The sequence below is a fragment of the Oreochromis niloticus genome, linkage group LG14 (assembly GCF_001858045.2).
Source record: "Oreochromis niloticus isolate F11D_XX linkage group LG14, O_niloticus_UMD_NMBU, whole genome shotgun sequence".
Lineage (NCBI taxonomy): Eukaryota > Metazoa > Chordata > Actinopteri > Cichliformes > Cichlidae > Oreochromis > Oreochromis niloticus.
The window spans coordinates 38,137,410-38,160,052 of NC_031979.2; the positions used below are offsets into that span (position 1 = coordinate 38,137,410).

General features: G+C 46.0%; 2 protein-coding genes across 5 annotated transcripts; one reads left to right on the forward strand and one right to left on the reverse strand.

Annotated features, from left to right (window-relative positions):
- Positions 1-6: 6 nt before the first annotated feature.
- On the reverse strand, positions 7-12,642 carry rnaset2l (ribonuclease T2, like). 4 transcript variants are annotated; one of them, XM_005474923.3, is made up of 10 exons: positions 12,494-12,642; positions 12,279-12,332; positions 11,803-12,004; positions 11,464-11,531; positions 10,156-10,213; positions 9,119-9,186; positions 6,896-7,009; positions 6,433-6,481; positions 5,494-5,568; positions 7-323 (listed from the first exon to the last, which is right to left on the reverse strand). In XM_005474923.3, exons 3-10 carry the CDS (start codon positions 11,992-11,994, stop codon positions 120-122), a joined length of 828 nt encoding a protein of 275 aa, XP_005474980.1. In that variant the 5' UTR covers positions 11,995-12,004; positions 12,279-12,332; positions 12,494-12,642; the 3' UTR covers positions 7-119. The 4 variants fall into 4 exon arrangements, with proteins under 4 accessions (XP_005474980.1, XP_005474978.1, XP_005474979.1 ...); XM_005474921.4 differs by lacking the exon at positions 12,279-12,332 and having other exon boundaries at positions 12,494-12,637; XM_005474922.4 differs by lacking the exon at positions 12,279-12,332 and having other exon boundaries at positions 298-323; positions 5,465-5,568; positions 12,494-12,637.
- A 1,493-nt stretch (positions 12,643-14,135) lies between these two features.
- cox7a1 (cytochrome c oxidase subunit 7A1) lies at positions 14,136-22,189 on the forward strand. The gene is made up of 4 exons (XM_003448942.4): positions 14,136-14,289; positions 19,077-19,163; positions 19,249-19,333; positions 21,996-22,189. Exons 1-4 carry the CDS (start codon positions 14,275-14,277, stop codon positions 22,052-22,054), a joined length of 246 nt encoding a protein of 81 aa, XP_003448990.1. The 5' UTR covers positions 14,136-14,274; the 3' UTR covers positions 22,055-22,189.
- Positions 22,190-22,643: the final 454 nt, after the last annotated feature.

A 22,643-nucleotide genomic window follows, 5' to 3' on the forward strand; every position in this document is an offset into this window, starting at 1 on the left:
AAGAGAAACTGTAAAAATCACTTTATTTTTTTTCCACATTTAAGCTCTTCAGACACATTTCTTGAAGTATCTGGGGTAAACCCGCTGCTACTCAGGCTCCACCTGTGATGGTGGTGGCGTTAACCGCAGGGCCGCTGTGGCCGCTCGTGGTTTATGGGGAAGTAGTAGAAGGGCACCTGGTCAGGACAGGGGTGCCCCGGGGAGGGTACCGGCCGTGAGCCGGGCTGGACTTTCAGGGCGTCTTCAGCATCGGTGCAGAGATCGCAGCCTACGGTGAGGTTCCGATTCAGGCGGATCTTCAGCTGAAACCACAGCTCTCTGTCCTGGAGGAGAGACGGCACACTGAGCTACTGACTGCTGCTCCTTACCTCAGCGAGCACGACATGAACGCAAAGTAAGACTGAGCTCCGAGGTTTCCTGTCTCTGTGGCATCGGTTCATGCAAAAAGACGACATGAAATTACACATTTTTGGATGTAAAATCAGTGAAAAATGCACTATTACAAAAATGTAACCAACGTCGACAGACACACAGCTGGTCCTGAATTTTCTAAAAACGAAGTTACGACGGGCCATGTTAAGAAAAAAATAATTTATCATCATTTCGAACATAATGTGGGAATGTGCAGATTACATTTGTCGTACTGCAGAATCAGTTTCAGTTGCAATGATTTCTCTTTCAGCTCAAACAGAGACGAAAGAAGCAAAAACAAACGTGGAAGAGTTGGACATGTTTGTACAGACAGATGCGAGGTTATCAATGGTTACGGCCTCGTGCAGTAATGGAGACGTATGATTGGTGTGTTTCAATTTTGTAGAGAGTTTGTCAAACGTGGCAGTTTGTCCTGAAACAACGGTAATATCCGCATTTCAGCTCCTGACTGCAGCACAGGAGTACAGGACGAGCAGCAGAGCGCCGTCTGTGTTTCAGTGGATTTACCGTCAGATGGAAAAATGCTGAAGCGACTGTTTGAGAAGCATGAAAGCAGTTTGTAATGAGCAAAGTGCAGGCGGAGCTAACACTGAACCAAAGAGTGGACATGAGTGTAAATGACTGTGTCATCAGGGTAAAGTTGTGTTTCTCGTCCAGCTCGTTATTAAAAACAGACTGAAACAGGCCCCAAAGTTGGATGAAGGTTTTGTTTTAATCAGTCTACATTAGCATTGGACTGTAAATGTAATAAAAGTTACATCAGCTTCTGGCTGGTTTACTGACCAAAAACTGTAAAATGACCATTTTCCATGATTATCTGAAAGCCTGTTAGTGTTTCAGTGATGGTGAAAGCATTAACACTGAGGCTTTAAAATGCAAATCAGATAGGTGACATCACATGCTTTTTGCTCTCTCATCTTTCAGATTTCTTCAGAAATTCCTACAGTCTCACATAGAGAAAGCCAGATGTGGTGAAATCTTACATCAAACACAGCACCGACTCTAAAATCGAAATTCCAGAAAAGGCAGTCAAGGACGCAATAAATTATTTGTCTGTTCTGCATCTGTAAACACTCCTGTTTGAACATGTGATTAGGTCTAAACATGTTTATGAGGTGACTGTATGAAATATGAAAGTCTTCCAAGTAACTGGCACCATCTCAGCTCAGCCTTGAAAAAACTGAAGGCAATGCAGTGGTGATCCTGTAATCCTGGCTGCACGCTGTGTATAAAACACAAGCTCTCCTTGGATCGTGGAGGGCCGGCTGTAAATTATATTTGTTGGAAGAAAAGATCTGAACTGAGCAGCATGATCCAGATCTGACCAGTTTCACTCAAACTTTAATGGATGGAGGCCTCGTGGTGTCAGCCAGAGCGCAAACTAAGAAAACTCAGCGGTCAGCGGCTGGAAGAACTCTGGGGACATGACCAGCCTCACGAGCCGTCTGATTGGTGGTATCTGTGTTTGTGAGCGTTGTGATTGTTGGTAACCATTTAATACCGGGGAGAGCTTACAGAAGGAATTCTTCTCCCACGCTCAGATCGACCACAGAGCCTCTTTGTGTTTGAAGCTTTATGATGACATGTGACCACAGAAGAAAACAGTGCTAGCTAAAGTGAAGTGAAGTTCAGCAGCAGAACATGTTCAGGAGAAATGATGGGAACATCTCAGAAGCCAGAGATGGATCCATAATGTGCTCAGCATAGGTTAGCATAAAGACCGGGAAAAGTCAAAGTAAACTTTATTGTCATCTCTGCTACATACAGTTCAGTATATGGAGAGACGAGACGACGAGGCTCCAGTTACAGCAGTGCAAAAGAAAAGTGTTAAAACTGGAAGCACAGCTGCGCTAAAAGACGGACACCCCAACCAGCCTGTCTGTGTTAAACGTTTTCTCTAATCAGGTAAAAAATAAATCGTCATTCACCTGCACAGGGGGAGGAGCTTTCTGTAACTCACCTGTTTAAATTATATTAAGGCTTAAAGTTTGCATTATTAGGGCGGCTGTAGCTGCTAGCTGCAGCTAACTGGAGTCCCTGAACTGGAGCTCTGGACCATGTTTGGAGCTCATGTGATAAGGCAGATGATCAATAGTGGGTCAGCGACCCTCTAAAAGGACCACTGCCACTAGGGCTTTCCTGGGACTCTGCACCATTTGGTTTTAGAACTGAAGAAGCTTAAAAACGTACAGACGCGTTTCTTTCCAAGCTCCTTAGACTACGATGACCTGGATGACTGAGAACCGTCACAGACACATCACGCCTGCTGTGATCCATGTAAAGAGTTCGCAGCCTCAGCTGGTCTGCTGGCAGCTAGTGGTGGGCGGATTGATCCAAATATCGATAGTATCGATCCCAAGTCGGGATCGGTATCGGATCGATACTAGCCTGGTTAGATCGATTCTTTACTTTGAGTTCTGTTTGCTACGCTGTGCTTTCGGCAAAAACGAAACAGCCAGGTCGCTGGACTCGCCGCTCCTGTGACAGCAGAGAGCAGGCACACTTTGCTCCCCCCCCCTTATGTTTCGGTGTTGCGCTGACACGTCACGTGACTTAGACACTTTGGGGGTTGTTAAGTTGTTTACATATTAATAATATATATTGTTTTTGTTGTTGAGAATTTTAATTGTCATTTTTTTTTTTTTTTTTTTTTTTGCCTGTCCCATTTGGTTCTTTAGCCGTCAGAATTGTTGTCTGAAGACCAACAAGGATACCAAATGGATTTATTTTGCCAAATGGATCATCATGGCATTGCCGTATTGGTCCATTTGATCAAACTTTGTTGTTATTATTTATTTTATTTTCAGTTGTTACAGATGGGACAGACATGACTGGGGGATAGGAAAGGGAGAAAGAACGAGAGGAAGGAAAAGAAAAACAGAAGGGAAAAGGGACAGTGAGAAAGGGCACTTATAAAGACAAAGAGAAAGAAAAAAAAAAAAAAAAAAATCTCCTGGATCACCTGTTGAGAGAAAAAGAAGAGAAGACAAGCAAAAAAAACCAAACAAAAACAAAGCAACATACTAAACACAACACCATCACGTTAATCTAGCTGAGTGTGAACAGCAGTAAATACTAAATATTGAAAGTTGTTGTGCAGCACGCAGGACAGACAGCGCACAATGTGCTTTGAAGTAGCAGCTAAGAAAGGTGTAGTTTATGTCTACGAACAGTGAACACCCGTGTGCACACCTGTGTGGATCAACGCGCTTGTATACAAAAGGTTTTCCCATGTAACGGTCTGCTAGAGGGTGTGGAGGCCCATAGCCCCGTCCCCCAGGGCATGAAGCAGGCATGGAGGAGATCCAGGCTCCAGACATCCAGAGGACCCAGAGTGCGAGAGCCCAAGGAGGACCACCGGAGGGGCATCCGTGCCACCTTCCTGGGAAGGGCTGAGGAGATCCCCAGACGAGGGGGTCACCCAGTAGCCACGGAGCAGAAGCCAGAGGGGGCTGCACCGGCGTGCCCGCCGGCTCTGCCGGCAGCCAGCTGTGCCAGAGTGAACCGAGTTGCAGGCCCCGAGGCCGGAGGCCCGAGGGCCCCCTTTGCCCCGGAAGAGGCCTGACTAATTGTCATTTTTGTATTATAGTTTATCAACAGTATTTGTTTTAATTTGTTTACTGGTTTGCGTGCACTTAAGATTTAGAAAAAAAAAAAAAAAAAAAAAAAGATCGCCACCACGGCAGACCCGATGGCATTTTCATGCTTCGCGCATCATTTATTCTTACAATAATCCCACGGTTGCTGTAATAGTACATTCAACGGCTGCAGCTGTCCCGCTGGCAGCCGTACACATCACCACCACCAAACCTGCAGCGGCATCGCAGAACACGCCCTGCCACATACCCCCTTGCCAGCTTCACCCCACCCTGCGAGCAGGCGAGGGAATCGGCCCGGACCGTCGGCGCCCCATTCCCCGGCCCAGCGACGGGGAAGTGTCCACTCTGGTGGTCGCCCGCGCCTCCAGTGGAAGCCCGGGAGCTGGCCTGATGGCCACCCATATGGCAAGCAGAGGCGGCGGAGCAGGAGTGGAAGTGAGCCGGGGCTCAGAGGCAGCTGGGCAGACGGCCAAAGCGGACAGCATGCCGCCCTCAGGCAGGACCCCGCGCACCTCCACCTCCATCTCCAGCTTGGCAGGTCCCGCTGGCGCGCCAGCCTCCGGCTCACCCCGAGCCGCGCGCTGTCCACCCTTACAGTGATCACACGGTTGCTGTAACAGTAGCCTACATTAAACGGCTGCAGCCCTCCTGCTGCCAGCTGTACACATCAACACCAAAAACAACAACAGCACAAGCAGCGCACAGGTTTTAAGCCGGTGAGGCATGATTGTAGATGCAATGAAGGTGAGTCCATCTCACCTGCAGCAGCATCGCAGATGGCTGCCACAATAATAAAGCATTTTTTATTTAATTATAAATTAATTATTTCTCCTAATTATGTCCTGGGTTTTAAGTAATTAATAATACAAAAGGAAAAATCACAAAAAACACTTAAGGTCATGAAAATTAATTGCGATTTAGCAATTCAATGAGGCATCCACCTGATTTATTGAAAAGTATCGGTATTGGTATCGGCGATACTGGCCCGTATTTACTTGGTATCGGATCGATACCAAAATAGGCAGTATCGCACACCACTACTGGCAGCAGGAATAAAGGCTGATAAACAGAATCACTGTGTTTGGTTTGCTTTGTTTCCTCGAGGTCTTTATGATCATAGCTCAAAAGTGTTTGTGGTACTGCTTTGGTTTTACTGCTGCTCATTCAGTTTTCATCCACTCTTTGCTCGTAAATCACCACAAATCTGTTGTTCAAGCTCTGCTTTAAATCTGCAGTCTGTCAGAGTCGTTGGGGTGATTTTAATTCCACACACACTGAATTAATTAAAGCTCTGATCAGTGTTAGTGCTGTCAGGGTGTTAGGATGCGAGACCGGAACTGGAAAATATTGGAGCCGGTTTGTTTTAGTGTTTCAGCCAACAGCGAAAAAAAGAAACGTGAGAAGCTGAAGCAGAGACAGTGCAGCAGATTTACTCTGAAGGAAGAGAGCAGCGCCATCGGACCTGCTCATCCGTGATGCACTGGATCTCCAGTTTGTCCCCAACGTGTGGAGCCAGGACGCTTTGCACCTCCTCCACCTAAACACACACACACACACACACACACACACACACACACACACACACACACACACACAGATCCATGAAGGCCTGAAGATGTCAGGTGGTGTTTTTAAAGTTCCTGAATATAAGTTGTGATTCCTAATCTGCATTTGAAGATCACTGCATCATCACTACAGCTCTGATCCAGCTCAGTGCTGACAACCATCTGACTGTAAACTTACCTGACCTCAACAGCAAGGAAGGAAACAGGAAACACTAACATTTCAAAATAAGAGCGCGGAGGCTCATCATCCTGTGAGCTGACTGAGGATGGTGCTCTCACAGAAAGGTGAGTCATTAAAGTAACTGAGCTTTAGTGGAAGATCATACTTAATTTTAACTTTAGACTTTTAGTTTAAATAACACGTGGAACGATATTTCAAAGCTGACCTGCTGATTTCCAGCTCTGTGGCTTTATTGATGGCTTTGCATGATTCTGTGTTCAGAATAATCCTACTTTAGCTCATACTGGGCTTCACTTCATATGAAACAAGACATGTCAGGTCCTCCCCCTTAAAGTCAGCTGTTATTCTGATTGGCTGCCCCTCGTAAGCAGCATATTTGAACAGCAGGTGGGTGAAGCATCCTGAGCTTTTGTCTGATGAGCTCATTATCAGAAACTTTAGTTTAATCTGAACCTCTAACCGTGGAACAGGAGCTGTAAGACACGAGAACAGCTTTAAGGTGTTTCTGACAAATGATCAGCAGAGACAATAAAAGGTTCAGGTTTTTTAACCTTTTAGGAAAAGTCGGAAGTTGAATTTGGCTCACAGGTAATGATGACATGAGAGGCTTTGAAAAATCCTTCCCCAGGTAAGAGTTGGATTTGTTGACGGTTACCTTGTAGGGTCGCTCACAGGACGGAGTGATGCCGGCGTCCTCCAGCAGGCTGCAGACACAAATAAAACGTCACTGTTCGTTTCAGAGTTCACCTGAGCAGCTGTGTGGCGTTCAGGGACTCCACCGTCGTTTCATACAAATAATACACAGCTGGACATCATAAACCTCCAGCTTCCTTCCCTCCTACTCTGACTTCCAACCTTGTTCCCTTCCTCATCTCCTTATCATTTGGCCTACAGAAACTGCCGTCACACTACGATGCGATCTGTAACGACGATTCTGCCTGACAGTAATTATCGGCCCTGATGAGACGTGTGGAAACTTGGGGATATTTGTGAACCGTGATCCTGTGAGCGGATTTCACATCAGAAAGATCAGGATTCAAATTGGCGTTTCCACAGAGCACAGATGGGAACGTTAGGATCGACCTCCGTGTCTCAGTTTGAACAAGAGCTGAACTCACCTGTGGATGTAGAACTGTGCTCGCAGTTTGATGCAGACCTGGAAGTATCTGAGCGGAGAGTTCATTCCTTCCACGCACGCCGCGCACGCTCCGTGTTTCCTCCACTCTTCCCTCCTGACACACAGAAACACGCTTTAGGAGGAAAATCACAACCCGAGTGAGTTTACAGGGACACGTTCTGCTTCTCCTCATTTTCTAAACCCTTTTTAGTTACCTTCACTTCCTCAAGATGGCATTTGCTTCCTTTCCTTCTTTATCCTTCCTCTCTTTTTCCCTTATTTCCTCATTTCCTGCTCCAACCTTTCTACACCCTAATTTTTCTTCCTTTTCTATAACCCTAATTCCTTCCTCACACTTTTTCTTTACTTCCTTCACTCCCTAATATTCCTAACATTTTCCTGCCTTTAACAAACCTTTCCTTGCTATCCCCCTTGTTTCCTTCCTTAACCTCCTAGGACCTGGTGTCCACATATGTCGACATCACATTTTGGGTTGTCTAGACCAAAATACTAAATTTTGCTGTACACGGGCCTGATATCCACTTACTAGGACATTATACTGCCACTGTTCTATCGAAATTTAAAGTGAATGTCCTGATATGTGGATCTCATTTTTCCCAGAAACAAAAATCAGGTAATTCTTTGTTTTTACATTCTATCTTCTTCTTTAGTCCCTAGCTGGCACTCAGCAGGGGAGGTTGTCCACAAAGCCAATACGTCGCTGTGGGTGCCGTAGGGTTTCCATCTTGGTCAATGATGTACTTCCAGGCCTTGTGGTCTCTTGCCTTCACCTTTGCTTGCTCGAGGGTTAGAGGTCGTTATTTAAGGTCGTCTTCAATTTGCTTGATCCAAGTCTTCTTGGGCGCATCACGCTTGACTCTCCAGAGGGCGGGGTGCTGCTGCATCAAGAGGCGATATGGCAGGCGGTGGTTGCTCATGCGGCAGATGTGGCCAAACCCTTGCAGTCGTCGCTTCCTAATCAGCTCTTCCATCGAGGGCTGCTGGTGACATTGACTACGTATCACACTGTTGCTGAGACGATCATGGAGGGACACTCGGAGAATCTGACGCAAACAGCGCATTTGGAAGACTTCGAGCTTGTTGAGGTCGTGTTTGAGGATGACCCAGGTCTCCGACCCATAGAGAAGAATGGGCAATACCAGTGTACGGTACAGGCGGATTTTGGCGGTGAGGGTGACATTTGTCTTCTCCCAGATGCACCATCGGAGGCAGGCGAAAGCCGAGCCGCTTGACCAATTCTTGAATCTATTTCTGCTGTTGATGCCACTTTCTTTTCTTGAACCAGAGAGCCGAGGTATTTGAATTCACGCACTTGTTCGATTTGCACACCTTCGAGATGCACGGCGGCTGGCGACCCGTCACTAGTAAGGACTTTGGTCTTCTCGGCACTGATCTTGAGACCATATGGTTGAGCAAATTAGGTGACGTCGTGTAGAACATCAGTAGTCTCTGCATCATTTTCGGCAAAAATGGCGCTGTCATCTGCGAACATCAAGTTGGTTGCAGATTGGTCATCAGCGTACTGGACTCCATGGCGGCCATTGAAGGTCCTGCGCATGATTGCATCGATCACAGTGTTGAAGAACGGGGGATACTACATCACCTTGCCTGACCCCAGTCCTGATTTTGAGTTCTTGAGATAACCATTTCGTATGCGCACAAAGCTGGTCGAGCTGTGATAGATTTGAGGAGGGTAATGATCTTCTTGGTGACATTATCTGCTTCCAACATTCTCCACAGGGCAGTCCAATCGATGTAATCGAAGGCGGACTTGAAGGCGATGAAGGCAACCACTTTTACATTCATCAGGTCCCACTCAGCCCAAATAGCAAAGAGAAATTAAAAATGCATGCCATGAAAGAGTTCAGGTCTTAGGAGGTTAAGTCTTTTTGTTTGTGACCTCCTCTTTTTTACTTGAACTGCCTCCTTTCATTTCCCATCTTATTTCCTCTCATGAATGATTGTTTCCTTTCCTTCCTGAAATCTTGAGACTAACAACTAAAAGTTCAAACTGACAATGGAAGTGTTTACAGAGGTCGTAGATTGAGTGAAAAATAGGCTCATATTTCTGATACACTTTTATAAAATGAGATGTTAAAGGCATCGCCCCCTGCTGGACATTAGGAAGCACAGCAGCTTCACTTGTCAGAGCCTTCCCTGTCCTGTTACTGCAGGACGTTTGTGTGTCAGTGAAGGTGAGTACCAGAAGTGGAAGTTGGACTTGAATCTCACAAATGACGGCCAGAGTTCAGTCAGCTCCGCCTTCAGCTCCTGAAAAACAAGAACGTCAGTGTGTCTGTGTTTGATGTCCACACAGAGATACCTCATTGGTCACTGCAAGATGAGCCGGCCTTCTGATGCATTTGCATTTATGGTGGCAGAGTCTATCCGGTCTGTAAGTGATGATGTATGAATCCTGCTTCCGGGTCCAAACTACTCTGTTTATTAAGGCTGTTGTGTTTTTAACATGTTTTAATGCTTTGTAGGTTGTTCTATTTAATCTGAACAAGCCTGTAAAAACAGTCAGTGATCACTGTCGGCCTCTCTGCTCATTTTAAAGCTCAGTTTTTAAAACCCTTACGATGTAACTACAGTCCAGTCCATGCAGCAGTATATTAATGACTAACCTCGTATTGATCACGTAGCACATCATTATATAGCAGCTAGCCCAACTTCAGTAACCCTACAAACGTCACTGCTGTTTAGTTTTCTGTCTTCATTTATGTTGAAGTGATAGCAGAGCTGTACGTTTGAATGTTTCAGAAATCTCTCAGTCAGAACATGCTATATCATGTTTAGGTGGAAGCTAGCGAGCTAACTTCCTGCTAACTTCTAACTCCGTTAAATTTAATAAATTCTGTTTTCATGGATGCCTGGATGTTAAACTTAATTGTTACACCTGGTAAAGCAGCAACGCTGACAGTTTGTAACTCTCAGTGATGCTCTGTGTTCATCCTGACAGAGCACAGAACAAAAGGCAGAAACATCCAAAGAAGAGCTTTGACTGTCCTTCAAGAAGCCTGAAGAAATGTTCCTGAAGAGCCTCACAGACGTGACAAACAGCTGCTTCACACTGAGCTGTAGGATGAAGCACTCCAAAATGTCACTTTCAATCTCGTTAGAACTGTACAAACTCAGTTTTTGTGCATGTTTTTCCATTTAAGTTATTTCCAAGTATGTTTGGAAAGAAATGAGGGCTTCCTGAAGACCCTTGCAAAGTGCTGCATAACCAGGACTCACCTGGACGTCAGAGGGGAACATCGGCCAGCAGTCGCAGCGGTTCTTCGCGTGGAGAGGCCTGCAGGCACAAACAGGAGCAGCCAATAAAATCAACAGGACAACCCAGGGCAGGGGTCTGCAACCTTTTACACCCAAAGAGCCACTTGGACCCGGTTTCCACGCAAAAGAAAACACTGGGAGCCGCAAATACTTTTTGACATCTAAAATGAAGATAACACTGTATATATTGTTTTTTACCTTTGTGCTTTGTGTGAACAACTAAGGCGTGCTGCTTATGAAATCCATGAAGTGCTACAGAGAAAATTAAATTATATTTATGTAATCAACACATTTTGAACTCTTAAAGAAATATAACAAAAGGAAAGACACCCAGCTGAACTAAAATGATCCATGTAGCAAACAAAAACTGTTGTCAGCCGCCACCCTTATATCGCCTTTGCGCTGTTGGAGCCTTGACCTGACTCTTAAAAAATAATTGGAAAAAAGCACTATGCTGCTGAAAAATGAAAAATAGATATTTGCAAAATTCTGCCTAAATATGTATTTTACCTGGTTAATGCGTGCGGCGGGGCGTGGTTTGCAGCGCCGCTGCAGGGGAGGCGGACGCACCTGAGCGACACCCGCAATCACGCCTCGCCGCCTTTACGTCTGCGCTATCTGTGCTGTTGTGTTGTTGGTGGTGTATGTCGGGCTGTGAGCTGAAAAGCTACAGCCGGCTGTATGCGTACAGCAACCGTGTGTGAAAAGTGCTCAATAAAGAGATGCTGAAAAGCATGCTCATGGAAACATCGTCGGGTCTGCCGGGATTTGTTTACAATGGGACTTTGCTCCTGAACCTCTGTGCACAGAGTCCGCAAATCGGGGCTATACGAAGTCAGTTTACTCACGGTGTTTGTCTTTATCATAGTTCACGGTGGAGAACAGCTGCTGACATAATGTGTATCCGAAGATCCATAGTTGGCCTACCTGGGGTTGAAAGTCTCGATAAATGCACCGCGTTTCGGCGGGTACACCGGCTTCTGCGAGTGTGACGCTTATTTTGAGCGATGAAAAAAATAATAGAATATAATTTTATTTTTATATTTCAAAATCACAACAATCTTCCAATTTAGAACTCCGAGTTAAAAAGAACTAACATAAATAAAATACACTTCAGCTAAATACTTCTAATTTATTTGCCCAAACCAGGCGGAGCCGCAGTATAAGGACTAAAGAGCCGCAGGTTGCCGACCCCTGACCCAGGATCAATAACACAGATCAGTCTGAACACTGGGAGTAATCTCAGCTGTTAGAGCGGGGTGGGGTTACCAAAGGCCGTGGATGGTCCAGTTGTTGACGGTCGGAGGAATCCTGCAGAGACTCACGTTGTTCAGAGACTGAGGGACAGACAGCATGTTAGACACCACAGAAGAAGAACTCACCAGTCATTTCCTTCCTGCCTTCTTTTTTCCTACCCATCTCCGTTCCTACTCTCTTATGACTGGTTTCCTTTTCAGCCTCATTTCCTTTACTTTGCCTCTTCCTGGCCTCCCTTCTTAAAGGAGACAAACATGTCTTGTCTAAATCTGTCATCATTTAAAGGATATTTCGCAGCTTTTACTTTGAAGGGGAACGCCACCATTTCCTGATGCACAGCCCAATGCTCACCTGACAGAACGTGCCCGGCCATTGCAGCGTGAACAGGAGGCACTTCCAGGTGCAGAAGTTGTGGTTGTCCTGGTCACCGTGGCCATATTTGTAGTCCTCCCAGAGTCCTTCCTGTGTCACAATGATGCCAGGCAACAGGAACAGAATAGCAGGACTCAGACTGACCAGCAGGGGCAGCAGTGAGCAGTGCATCTCCTCCAGACTGCAACACAAAACAGCTAATTACATGTAGAGCTGAAGTATTCGTCTTTACCAGAGAAATGTCTTTTCCAATTACTCTCTTGAGACCAACTACGCCCTACACCGCTGCTTCCACTGGAATCAGCCGGGTGGTGCTGATCATCATCCGTGTGAGCAGCTCTGCAAAAGCAGAGGATTTGGCAGCTTGCTGTAAGGAGGTGAGACTCAGACTGTTGCTCCATCAGTTTGGGAACCCGTCTCTGCAGCGAGAGATTATTCACCAGCAGGAAACTCACCTCGAAGTCAGACCGTCAAAACCCACAAGCTCCTTCTCAGACTGTCGGGCCTCACTTAGCAGGTGAAAGGTTAAAGTTCACAGCAGCGTGATTAGTGAGGTTGAGGTTTGCAAAGTTGCTGAACAAAACACAAGACTTCAGGATCAGACCAGATGGGAGGCGATCGCTCTCCCTCCTGCAGCACTTTACCAAACATCACGGCGCTGTCTCCTTACCTGTGTTGGTGATGGAGGCTCTGAGGTGGAGCTGGGTGGCTGCAGCTGCTGCACTGATCAGCTCTGACAGTTTCACTCAGATACTTCACAAAAAGCAAGAAGTGAAACTCAGAGCTCAGTGTTTCTGAGTTTAAACAAGCTCTGAGTGCTCAGGGGAAGCACAGGCTGAGCTTCACTTCCCTCCACCTGACAGAGGTGGAGCAGTTTTAACCCTGGGTGGCTGTACAGCCTCGAGGACTTCTGCTTTCACTCAGCAGGTCTTCATGTTCCCACACCTGCTGACTCTCACTGTAACCCTCGCCTCGCCTCATTTTTCTGTTTAGCTGTGGAGACAAAGTCACCCTCCACCATGCAACACAAATGTTTCTATTCTCTTTTAATGTACTCGAGTACATTCGTGATAATCAGGATTTAGATTAATGATCATTTGTACTCTCATGTACTAATGTTATGTTTAGCTGTGCATTAAAATAGGTGCTAGCAACGTGGTGCTACCTTTTACTTCCCTACTCTGAGTTCATTTCAGAGTCGGTACTTTTTCACTTCTACTTGAGTAAAGAAGTTGAATCAGTACTTCAGGTTATACTGGAGTATTTTTAACACAAGTATCTGTACTTAAGTAGAATTACAAATCCCTCTGCCATGAGGTCCCATGAGTGATGAAAGCAGGTTAGCCAAGCCGGCTGTACTGCAGGACTGTGATGAAGCTCTCGGCACGGCGGCCTGAGGCCTGAACCTGAGAGGAAGGCTCCCTACTGTGTGCTCGGTCTCATCAGACTCTTCTTACTGAGTGCCTTTGAGCCCAGAGTCATTCCCTCTGTTTGTCCTGATAATTCAATTCAGTTTTATTTACACAGCTCCAAATCACAACAGTCGCCTCAAAGTGCTTTATACTGTAAGGTAGACCCTACAATAATACATACAGAGAAAACCCAACAACCAGATGACCCCCTGGGAAGGAAAAACTTTTAACAGGAAGAAACCTCCGGCAGAACCAGGCTCAGGGAGGGGCGGGGCCATCTGCTGCGACCGGTTGGGATGAGAGAAGGAAGACAGGATAAAGACATGCTGTGGAAGAGAGACAGAGATTAATAACAGATATGATTAAATGCAGACAGGTGTATAAACACCCAGTGCATCATGGGAATCCCCGGCAGCCTACGTCTATTGCAGCATAACTAAGGGAGGATTCAGGGTCACCTGGTCCAGCCCTAACTATATGCTTTAGCAAAAAGGAAAGTTTGAAGCCTAATCTTGAAAGTAGAGATAGTGTCTGTCTCCTGAATCCAAACTGGAAGCTGGATCATAAGAGCATGACTTTCAGATGCTGTAGACAGTTTATTTTGTAGGTCTGACACTTCCTCTTTTCTCCTCCACTTCCTTTTTTTTGTTTCAACTAAAACAATGTTGTTTGTTACTGACAGAAAAAAAGAGGCTAAAGGAAGCTGTGACGCGCACAGACACACTGCTTCGTCCCTTGAAGCCTTTACCTGTTTGTTTTTCTCTCATGAATCATTCAGAGGTCCACAAAGCTGGAGAAGTGTTGCTCAAGAGCACTTAAGCATTACACCAAAGCCTGACTGTTTGGGTGGCTCAAGACTTTTGCACAATGCAAAGCTGCAGCTGCAGTGTCATGTTTACTTCCTGCCGAGCGCAGACAGTTTGGCCTCTGCAGCAGATCGTAGTTTGGCAGCGTGTCAGAAACACTCTGTGTGTGTGTGTGTGTGTGTGTGTGTGTGTGTGTGTCCTTGTGAGGTTGAAGAGAGGCAGCACAGCTCGACATGAATCACCTCGTGGTAACTACAGCTCTTATTTTTCTTATTTTTCTGTGTCTGTGTGTACGTGTGTGTGTGTGTGTGTGTGTGTGTGTGTGTGTGTGTGTGTGTGTGTGTGTGAAGCTTCGGCATATCTAATGTGAGTTAGACGAGCTGAAGGGCAGACAGCGCGCAGAGCGCCGCGATCAGGCCTGACCTTTGGATCAGCAGCTCAGGTTTACTCCGTCTGCTTTATCAGTTTTTAACGATAGAAGATCTGTTTACAGGCTCCAGCAGGGTTTCCACCTCATTTCTCTCACACACACACCTGTTGCTCACCTGTTAGTCACACAGTGCAGCTCAGCACGTCCACAATGACGCACACACAGCAGCAGAGAGAGAGTGGCTGTGTTGTTTCCTTCAAACGTTCCTAATATTCTGTCCACCTCATTAACACAGGGGCCAGAGGTGTTGCATTGTTTGGTATTATAGCACCAGTGTGTGTGTGTGTGTGTGTGTGTGTGTGTGTGTGTGTGTTTGTGTGTACGTATACAGCATGTCACATGATTTTAAAGGCTCATGAAAAGTGCTGCTGAGAGCTCTGACGATCAGATCGAAGGTCACCAGAGTACGCAGGAGTGATCTCTGTGAGCCAAACATCTGTACGATGCCCTTAATGTGGCCGCGTGACCGTCAGCAGACAGCTGGCACAAAGCAGGGGTGTCAAACATAAGGCCCGGGACCTGGAGTTGGCCCGGCACAGACCGAGTTTAGGAAAATGTGAAGGAGGGCCGACCTTTTACAGGCTTTGCTCCTGATAAAGACCAGAATAGCCAATCATACGTCACCAGAGTGATGTTATGGAAACCAGTTCTTTACATACAGTGGGTCCACAGTGGGTCCACAGTGGGTCCACAGTATATAAAATGAGGTCACAGTTACAGGACAGTCAGCAGTGTTTTTATCACTCAGAATAACAGAGACCTGCTGTTGAGCTTCGATATCTCAGGCATCTCCACACCAACTGTGTCAAATCAGTTTGACGTCTCCGGCACAAATGCAGGGTGGCCTTAGAAGGGGCGGGGCTAAAACAGCTTGTTTCACACTGAGCAGCTGCGCTGAGGTCCAAAGTGAGACAAAGAAGGATTATTTTGAACTCTGAATAATGCAAAGCTGCTGAGTCCAAGGAGTCAATGAGACGCTGGACGGGTCACTCAAAGCCACGAGGACCGATCACAGCCACAGATATTCTGACGCAGTTTCTTTCTGAACATCTTCCTGCTGGATTCGTGCTGATCCACTGGCTCGTCCACTTCCTGTCAAAATCCTTTTCTTCCAAAAACTGCAATAAATCACAGGGAGAGAGAGAAAGGGATAAAATAACTTCTTCAAGAAAGAAGTCGAGTCCTTAGAGCACCGTGATGGATGACTGAGAGTTTACACACACATAAAGAAACTGTCATTATTCCAGTAATAATATTATTATTATTATAAAGTTAATGGAAGAAAATTAAGGCGCTGCTTCCAGATAAAAACATTTTATCTATGACCTGAAAGAAAACAGCACAAACGTCCTTCAGATTTTCTCACAGTGAAGCCGATACTGTGCGTGCTGATTGGTCGGTTAGGTCCCGTGATTGGTAACAGATGTCAAATGTCAGAGCAGGGTGGTTTCAGTGAGCTGGACTGAATGCAGGATAAATATCGTCAGCCTGAAACGCTCTCCCGTTGCACTCATCGTTATCTCAGGTTAGCCAAGTCAGCTATCGGTGAAATCAGCTGCAGTGTTCATAAATCTTTTCCTGTGTTTGTCCTCCTGACATCCAGCAGGGCTCCGCTGACCTGCTCACTTTCATTCATCTTCCTCTTCATGTGGAACTTCATCTGTCTAATATATCAAAAAAAGAAATCTTAAAGCAGAAAAACTATAAAGCAGGGATTTCATTTTCCACATGTGCGAGTACGCTTGGGTTCCAGAGACGCCAACATTACCGTCAGATGTGGAGCGAGCGGCTTCTCGAGGGTGCGCGCGGCTTCATCCATCTACGTTACGCACGGCGAAGAAGGAGGAACAACCGCTCAGCCGTCCGATCTCCAGCTGCGCGCGTTTGTGTTGGAGGATGAGACTCAGGCAGGACAGAAGAGACCGGAGGATGTTCCATAAAATATTCTATAAGCACAGAGATGGTCAAAGATGGACGTAACCACGGTGACCTCTGGGTCGGCGACTCATTCTGTCACCGTCTTTTTGGGACGGCACGCTTGTCAGTTCGACCTGAAACAAGCGACAGAGGCCGTAAACTCATCAGGAAAGTGTTTACAGAGGTCAGAGGTCAGCTTCTGTAGGAACACAGCTCTTTAACACAAACTAATTCGAGCTTAAAGATCCAAGTTTCCTCAGATTAACCCTGCGGACGTGTTCCTGAAGCCGTCGTGTTTTCACCTTTACCTGTGAGGTGTATCCAGCTGGAAACAACCTCGTTCTCAAGTTACATTAACGACTCCCGTCCAGGTGTATGAGCTCTACCTGACCTTTAACCTCTTTAACCTCTGAACCTCTTGCATGTTGTGTTAGGACTGCACACACATTTCTTTCTGTTCATCTCAGCTCTGAGAATAAAACACGTGCGACTGTTTGAGTCCACGAGCAACGACAGGCTGGAGCTCATGTTTCAGAACCACCTGACAGCAAACACACACACACACACACACACACACACACACACACACACACACTTCCTCTGACTCTGGATAGGTCTAAGCATCAGTTCCAGGGTTTGTGATTGGCTCTCAGCGCTGTCAGTCACGCCCCTCAGTTACCCGAGGTGACCTTACTAGACGATTAAAAAGTCATGCAGCGTTCTTAAAGACACACTGCTGCTGCTGCACAGTCAGACGAAATGACAGACAGGAAGTTGATTTCAAAATAAAATCCCCCCAACCCCTCACACACACACACCAAGAAAACAAAAAGACAACTTCTTCTTCTTTAAAGTTGTTAAAGCTGAAAGACGCGTTCAAACGACACGAGGACGAGAGGCCAGATGTGTTTTAGCCACGTCAGACCATTAACCTGATCCCAGACGAACTGGGTCTGACTGCTGATGATGGACGAGCGACCAGTGAGGGCCGCGTCTGTCTCAGCATGAGGAAAAAGGAAGCGATCACTTTCAAATGTCAGATTTAAGATGTAAAAATAAACCAGGTGTGAACGACCTGCCAGATGAACAGAATCAACCTTCTGGGATTTACTGACCTGGATGATTGAGACAGTTAATGTTTTATTTCCAGACAAATGAAAGCTGTAAGGAGACATTTTAGTGAGACACTTTAATGTTCAATTTGTACAAAACAAACAAATAAACAAGAAAACACTCAGTTGTTTCCTAAAATGTAGTGTTTTGTTTTTAAATTTCAAATATTGTATAACAAGACTAAATTTTTTCCTCTCTCTTAACTAACTGAAGCCTTTCATTGAACTACCAGCTGAACACACTGGTCCTCTCTGTGCACACATGCAGACATAAGTGTACACATTAGTGTGTGACTCTCTCACTGCACTAACACAGCATGTTGCTACTCTCTGCTAATTTTACCTTCATATTAAATCATTTAAAGAACTTATTTTAACATTGCACTCAACGATGAAGGCAGGAGGGAGGAGATAGCTCAGTAGGTAGAGCCTTCGCCCCATGATCGGAAGGTTCGGGGTTCAAATCTACCGAACGGCTACCCTGAAGTGCCCATGAGCAAGGTACCGTCCACTTCACTGAGTGGTTGGGTCAAATGCAGAGAGTAATTTCCCTACAGAGGAGTAATAAAATATACAAAAAAAACCCAAATCCTCCCTAACGCAAAATAATCTCCATTATATTTCTTGACGTCATATACGTGGCCCCCGGGCCGCGGGTTTGACAGCCCTGACAGCAGCCGCTCATGGCCTGGGAAACAGAGCGATTCTGAAATGAGCCCAAAAGCTGAGGACATTATTTCTACATGGGGTGAGGTCTGTCCGGAGCATGAAGCTTTTGGGACTTTTGCTTAATTAGGATCGGGAATTTTAATGAATTTGAGTGAAGCAACGAGTGTGGATACTTATTAGTTTACACTGGAGTGCAGCTGCTTGTCTTGGAGTCCATCTGCGTGAGGACAGGGGGTCACACATGTGTGCCGCATTTATTTCAGGCCAAATATTCTGGATTTAAAACCCCCGGAAACACCCCCGACTTTCACAGTGAATACAATAACTGTTTGTGTGGAAGTGTGGGAATATTTTCAGCACAGTTTCAGTCCTCACGGAATAATCAAGGATAATCAATGATTTTTAAGCAATTATTAAAAAAACAGGGGGGAATTGTGAGTTTGGCTTGGTTCGCTTTCATTTTCTCTGTTCTTGCACAGCAGCTTTGTGCTTCCAGGTGGCTCCTTCCTGGACCACAGGAAGCACAGACGGGTGCTTCACAGCTCTGTCGGGTCAGAGGCATCAGGGTTAGGGTTAGGCCCTGAGCCCGGCCTCCAGGCTCAGGACTCAGGTGTTGTTAGAAATTTAAAGCAGGTGATACAAAACCTCCATGGACAACTTTTTATAGCGTTTTATAGCCACCTTGACTTCATTAAGGATAAAATTAGGGGCGTGGCCTCTTTGACTGACAGGTGGATGGTGACACAGGTGGCTGAAGCTGCCAGCTGTCTGCTGGGCTTCACTTCAGTTAAATGAACTGGACCTGTGGACTTTTCAAGCAATACCACGGCTGCTGTACATGCACAGTACAGACGATTGACAGGCAGGGCGATCTTAACTTCACTCTGCTGCTTTTCTGTGTTTCCAGAAACTTCCACTTCTGGCCAGCCGAGCCTTCAGCAGCTCTGCCAGACAGCTGAAGAACAAGGTCCCCGAATCCCAGAAAATCTTCCAGGTAAGAGCGATTCATCACCTGTCCAGCCAGCCTCAGGTGTTTCACACGTGTAACCCGAGCACACGTGTGTTTCCTGCACTTACAGGCGGACAACGGGCTCCCGGTCCACATCAAAGGAGGAACCGGCGATGTTCTGCTCTACCGGGCAACCATGACGCTAACCATCGCAGGTGAGGAACGCTGCAGCAGGTGCATTTCTACGGTGCAGGAGGACAAAGCACGCAGCACGTGATAGAAACGAAGCATGTGTGGAAACACAGCTCAGAGCTTTGCGGATGTTTCATCTGTGAGTGTTAGCAGGGTGCAGCATGAGCATCAGACACCTGACATGATTTCAGGTTGACTCATGGGCACCTCTGGACCTTCCAGATGTTCTTATCATCTACAGTGGCTTACAAAAGTATTCGGCCCCCTTGAACTTTTCCACATTTTGTCACATTACAGCCACAAACATGAATCAATTTTATTGGGATTCCAGGTGAAAGACCAATACAAAGTGGTGTACACGTGAGAAGTGGAACGAAAATCATACATGATTCCAAACATTTTTACAAATAAATAACTGCAAAGTGGGGTGTGCGTAATTATTCAGCCCCCTGAGTCAATACTTTGTAGAACCACCTTTTGCTGCAGTTACAGCTGCCAGTCTTTTAGGGTATGTCTCTACCAGCTTTGCACATCTACAGACTGAAATCCTTGCCCATTCTTCTTTGCAAAACAGCTCCAGCTCAGTCAGATTAGATGGACAGCGTTTGTGAACAGCAGTTTTCAGATCTTGCCACAGATTCTGGATTGGATTTAGATCTGGACTTTGACTGGGCCATTCTAACACATGGATATGTTTTGTTTTAAACCGTTCCATTGTTGCCCTGGCTTTATGTTTAGGGTGGTTGTCCTGCTGGAAGGTGAACCTCCGCCCCAGTCTCAAGTCTTTTGCAGACTCCAAGAGGTTTTCTTCCAAGATTGCCCTGTATTTGGCTCCATCCATCTTCCCATCAACTCTGACCAGCTTCCCTGTCCCTGCTGAAGAGAAGCACCCCCAGAGCATGATGCTGCCACCACCATATGTGACAGTGGGGATGGTGTGTTCAGAGTGATGTGCAGTGTTAGTTTTCAGCCACACATAGCGTTTTGCATTTAGGTCTCATCTGACCAGAGCACCTTCTTCCACATGTTTGCTGTCCCCCCCACATGGCTTGTGGCAAACTGCAAACGGGACTTCTTATGGTTTTCTGTTAACAATGGCTTTCTTCTTGCCACTCTTCCATAAAGGCCAACTTTGTGCAGTGCACGACTAATAGTTGTCCTATGGACAGATTCCCCCACCTGAGCTGTAGATCTCTGCAGCTCGTCCAGAGTCACCATGGGCCTCTTGGCTGCATTTCTGATCAGCGCTCTCCTTGTTCGGCCTGTGAGTTTAGGTGGACGGCCTTGTCTTGGTAGGTTTACAGTTGTGCCATACTCCTTCCATTTCTGAATGATGGCTTGAACAGTGCTCCGTGGGATGTTCAAGGCTTGGGAAATCTTTTTGGAGCCTAAGCCTGCTTTAAATTTCTCAATAACTTTATCCCTGACCTGTCTGCTGTCTAAATCCAATCGAGAATCTGTGGCAAGATCTGAAAACTGCTGTTCACAAACGCTGCCCATCTAATCTGACTGAGCTGGAGCTGTTTTGCAAAGAAGAATGGGCAAAGATTTCAGTCTGTAGATGTGCAAAGCTGGTAGAGACATACCCTAAAAGACTGGCAGCTGTAACTGCAGCAAAAGGTGGTTCTACAAAGTATTGACTCAGGGGGCTGAATAATTATGCACACCCCACTTTGCAGTTATTTATTTGTAACAAATGTTTGGAATCATGTATGATTTTCGTTCCACTTCTCACGTGTACACCACTTTGTATTGGTCTTTCACCTGGAATTCCAATAACATTGATTCATGTTTGTGGCTGTAATGTGACAAAATGTGGAAAAGTTCAAGGGGGCCGAATACTTTTGCAAGCCATTGTAAGTCTGAATCCTGTCTATAAATACTGCTGTGGTTGGAGTTGCTGCGTCTTCTGAAGGCAGCAAAGAAACAAAAACAATCAAGTTAAAGTTTTGTTCTTGTTTTTCAATCAAAATGAAAACCTTAGCCTACAGGATGCAGTCCTGGTCTTTATGCTAAGTCTGTCTTTGCTAAGACTTATTTCTGTTGCCCCAAATAATCTCCAGTCTACTTTAAGTAAAGAGCAGCAGTATTCCCTCAAACTGTCCAGGTCGTCACTGACAGCACTGACAATCACAGATGTTACTGTTGATGGTTTTCAAGAGGAGGAAGCGCTTTTACTCGCTTGGCGAGGGTGGACAGCAGCAGCTGGGCTGGAAGTCCAGTCCAGGCGTGCAAGCTCTTAGAGTACATCAGGTTCCCATCGGAGTGTTCCTGTCCCTGACGTGGTCTCATTAAAAAGTCTCATTGTTTCCTGTAAATAACTGCACACATGTCCTGATGTTAGCCTGCACCTGCTCCTGATGGTCCAGGCCTCGCAGAAAGAAGACTTTAGGAAAGTCTGTAACTTGGATGGACGAGGAACAGCAGGATATGACCACAGTTTAATACATTTATTTTTTGATGCCTTTTAAAGGATTCAGGGTCACATCACCAACAAGAAGGATACTTACAGATAGTAAGACGGTTGTAGCTGATATGAGAGCAGGTGGGTCAAATGTTCTGGCTGAGGAAGGTGAAGAGTGTGAAGGTAATAAGGTTTAAAGAGGAGGTGCAGCTGAAGAAGGTCTGAAAGATGGGAGCGTGCCACGGTGAGAAATAAAGTGTTGGTTTGTGTTCTGTCCACAGGAACCTGTTACTCTCTGTACTGGCTCTTCATCGCCTCATTCCCTCAGAAGAAGGAGTAGACGAGGAGGAAGAGGAGGAGGATAAGAGCCTCTGGCTCGGTCTAACACTAATATATGTTGTGTGTAACTCTGCTTGATTTATCTCTGCATATCTGTCCTTCATCAAAGATGAAATAAAGAAAATATCCAGAGTTTTTCATTCGTGTGTCTGTGCAGAGAAAGTAGGGAATTATTTTCACAGCTAGTCCTTTCATTCTTTCATTAGCTGATGATGATGATGGACAGCTTGGTGAACGCTGGAGCGAGTCAGTAAAGGGAATGTCTCCATGCTAAACGGCTTCATAGTTCAGACGTCAGCTGCCGCTCGTTTTATCGTTGTGGGAGGAGATTCTGCAGATGCTTCCACATTAACGAGTTTGATCTCGTACCTGAAGATCTGTCAGCGCTTCTTGGACTTACTTACTGACCCCTTAATCGTGAGCCGGCACGGCACAGCGTCATGCGTTCAGTGCACAGTGAGGACTGCTTAGACCTTTAGCAGAGACCAGACTCGGCGACACCGCTGGACCTGACGGAGGACGGACACTCTCTGAGGAACTTCACGTTTTGAGGGTCTGCGAGGAGTGAAGAGGCCGTCCACGTCCACGGT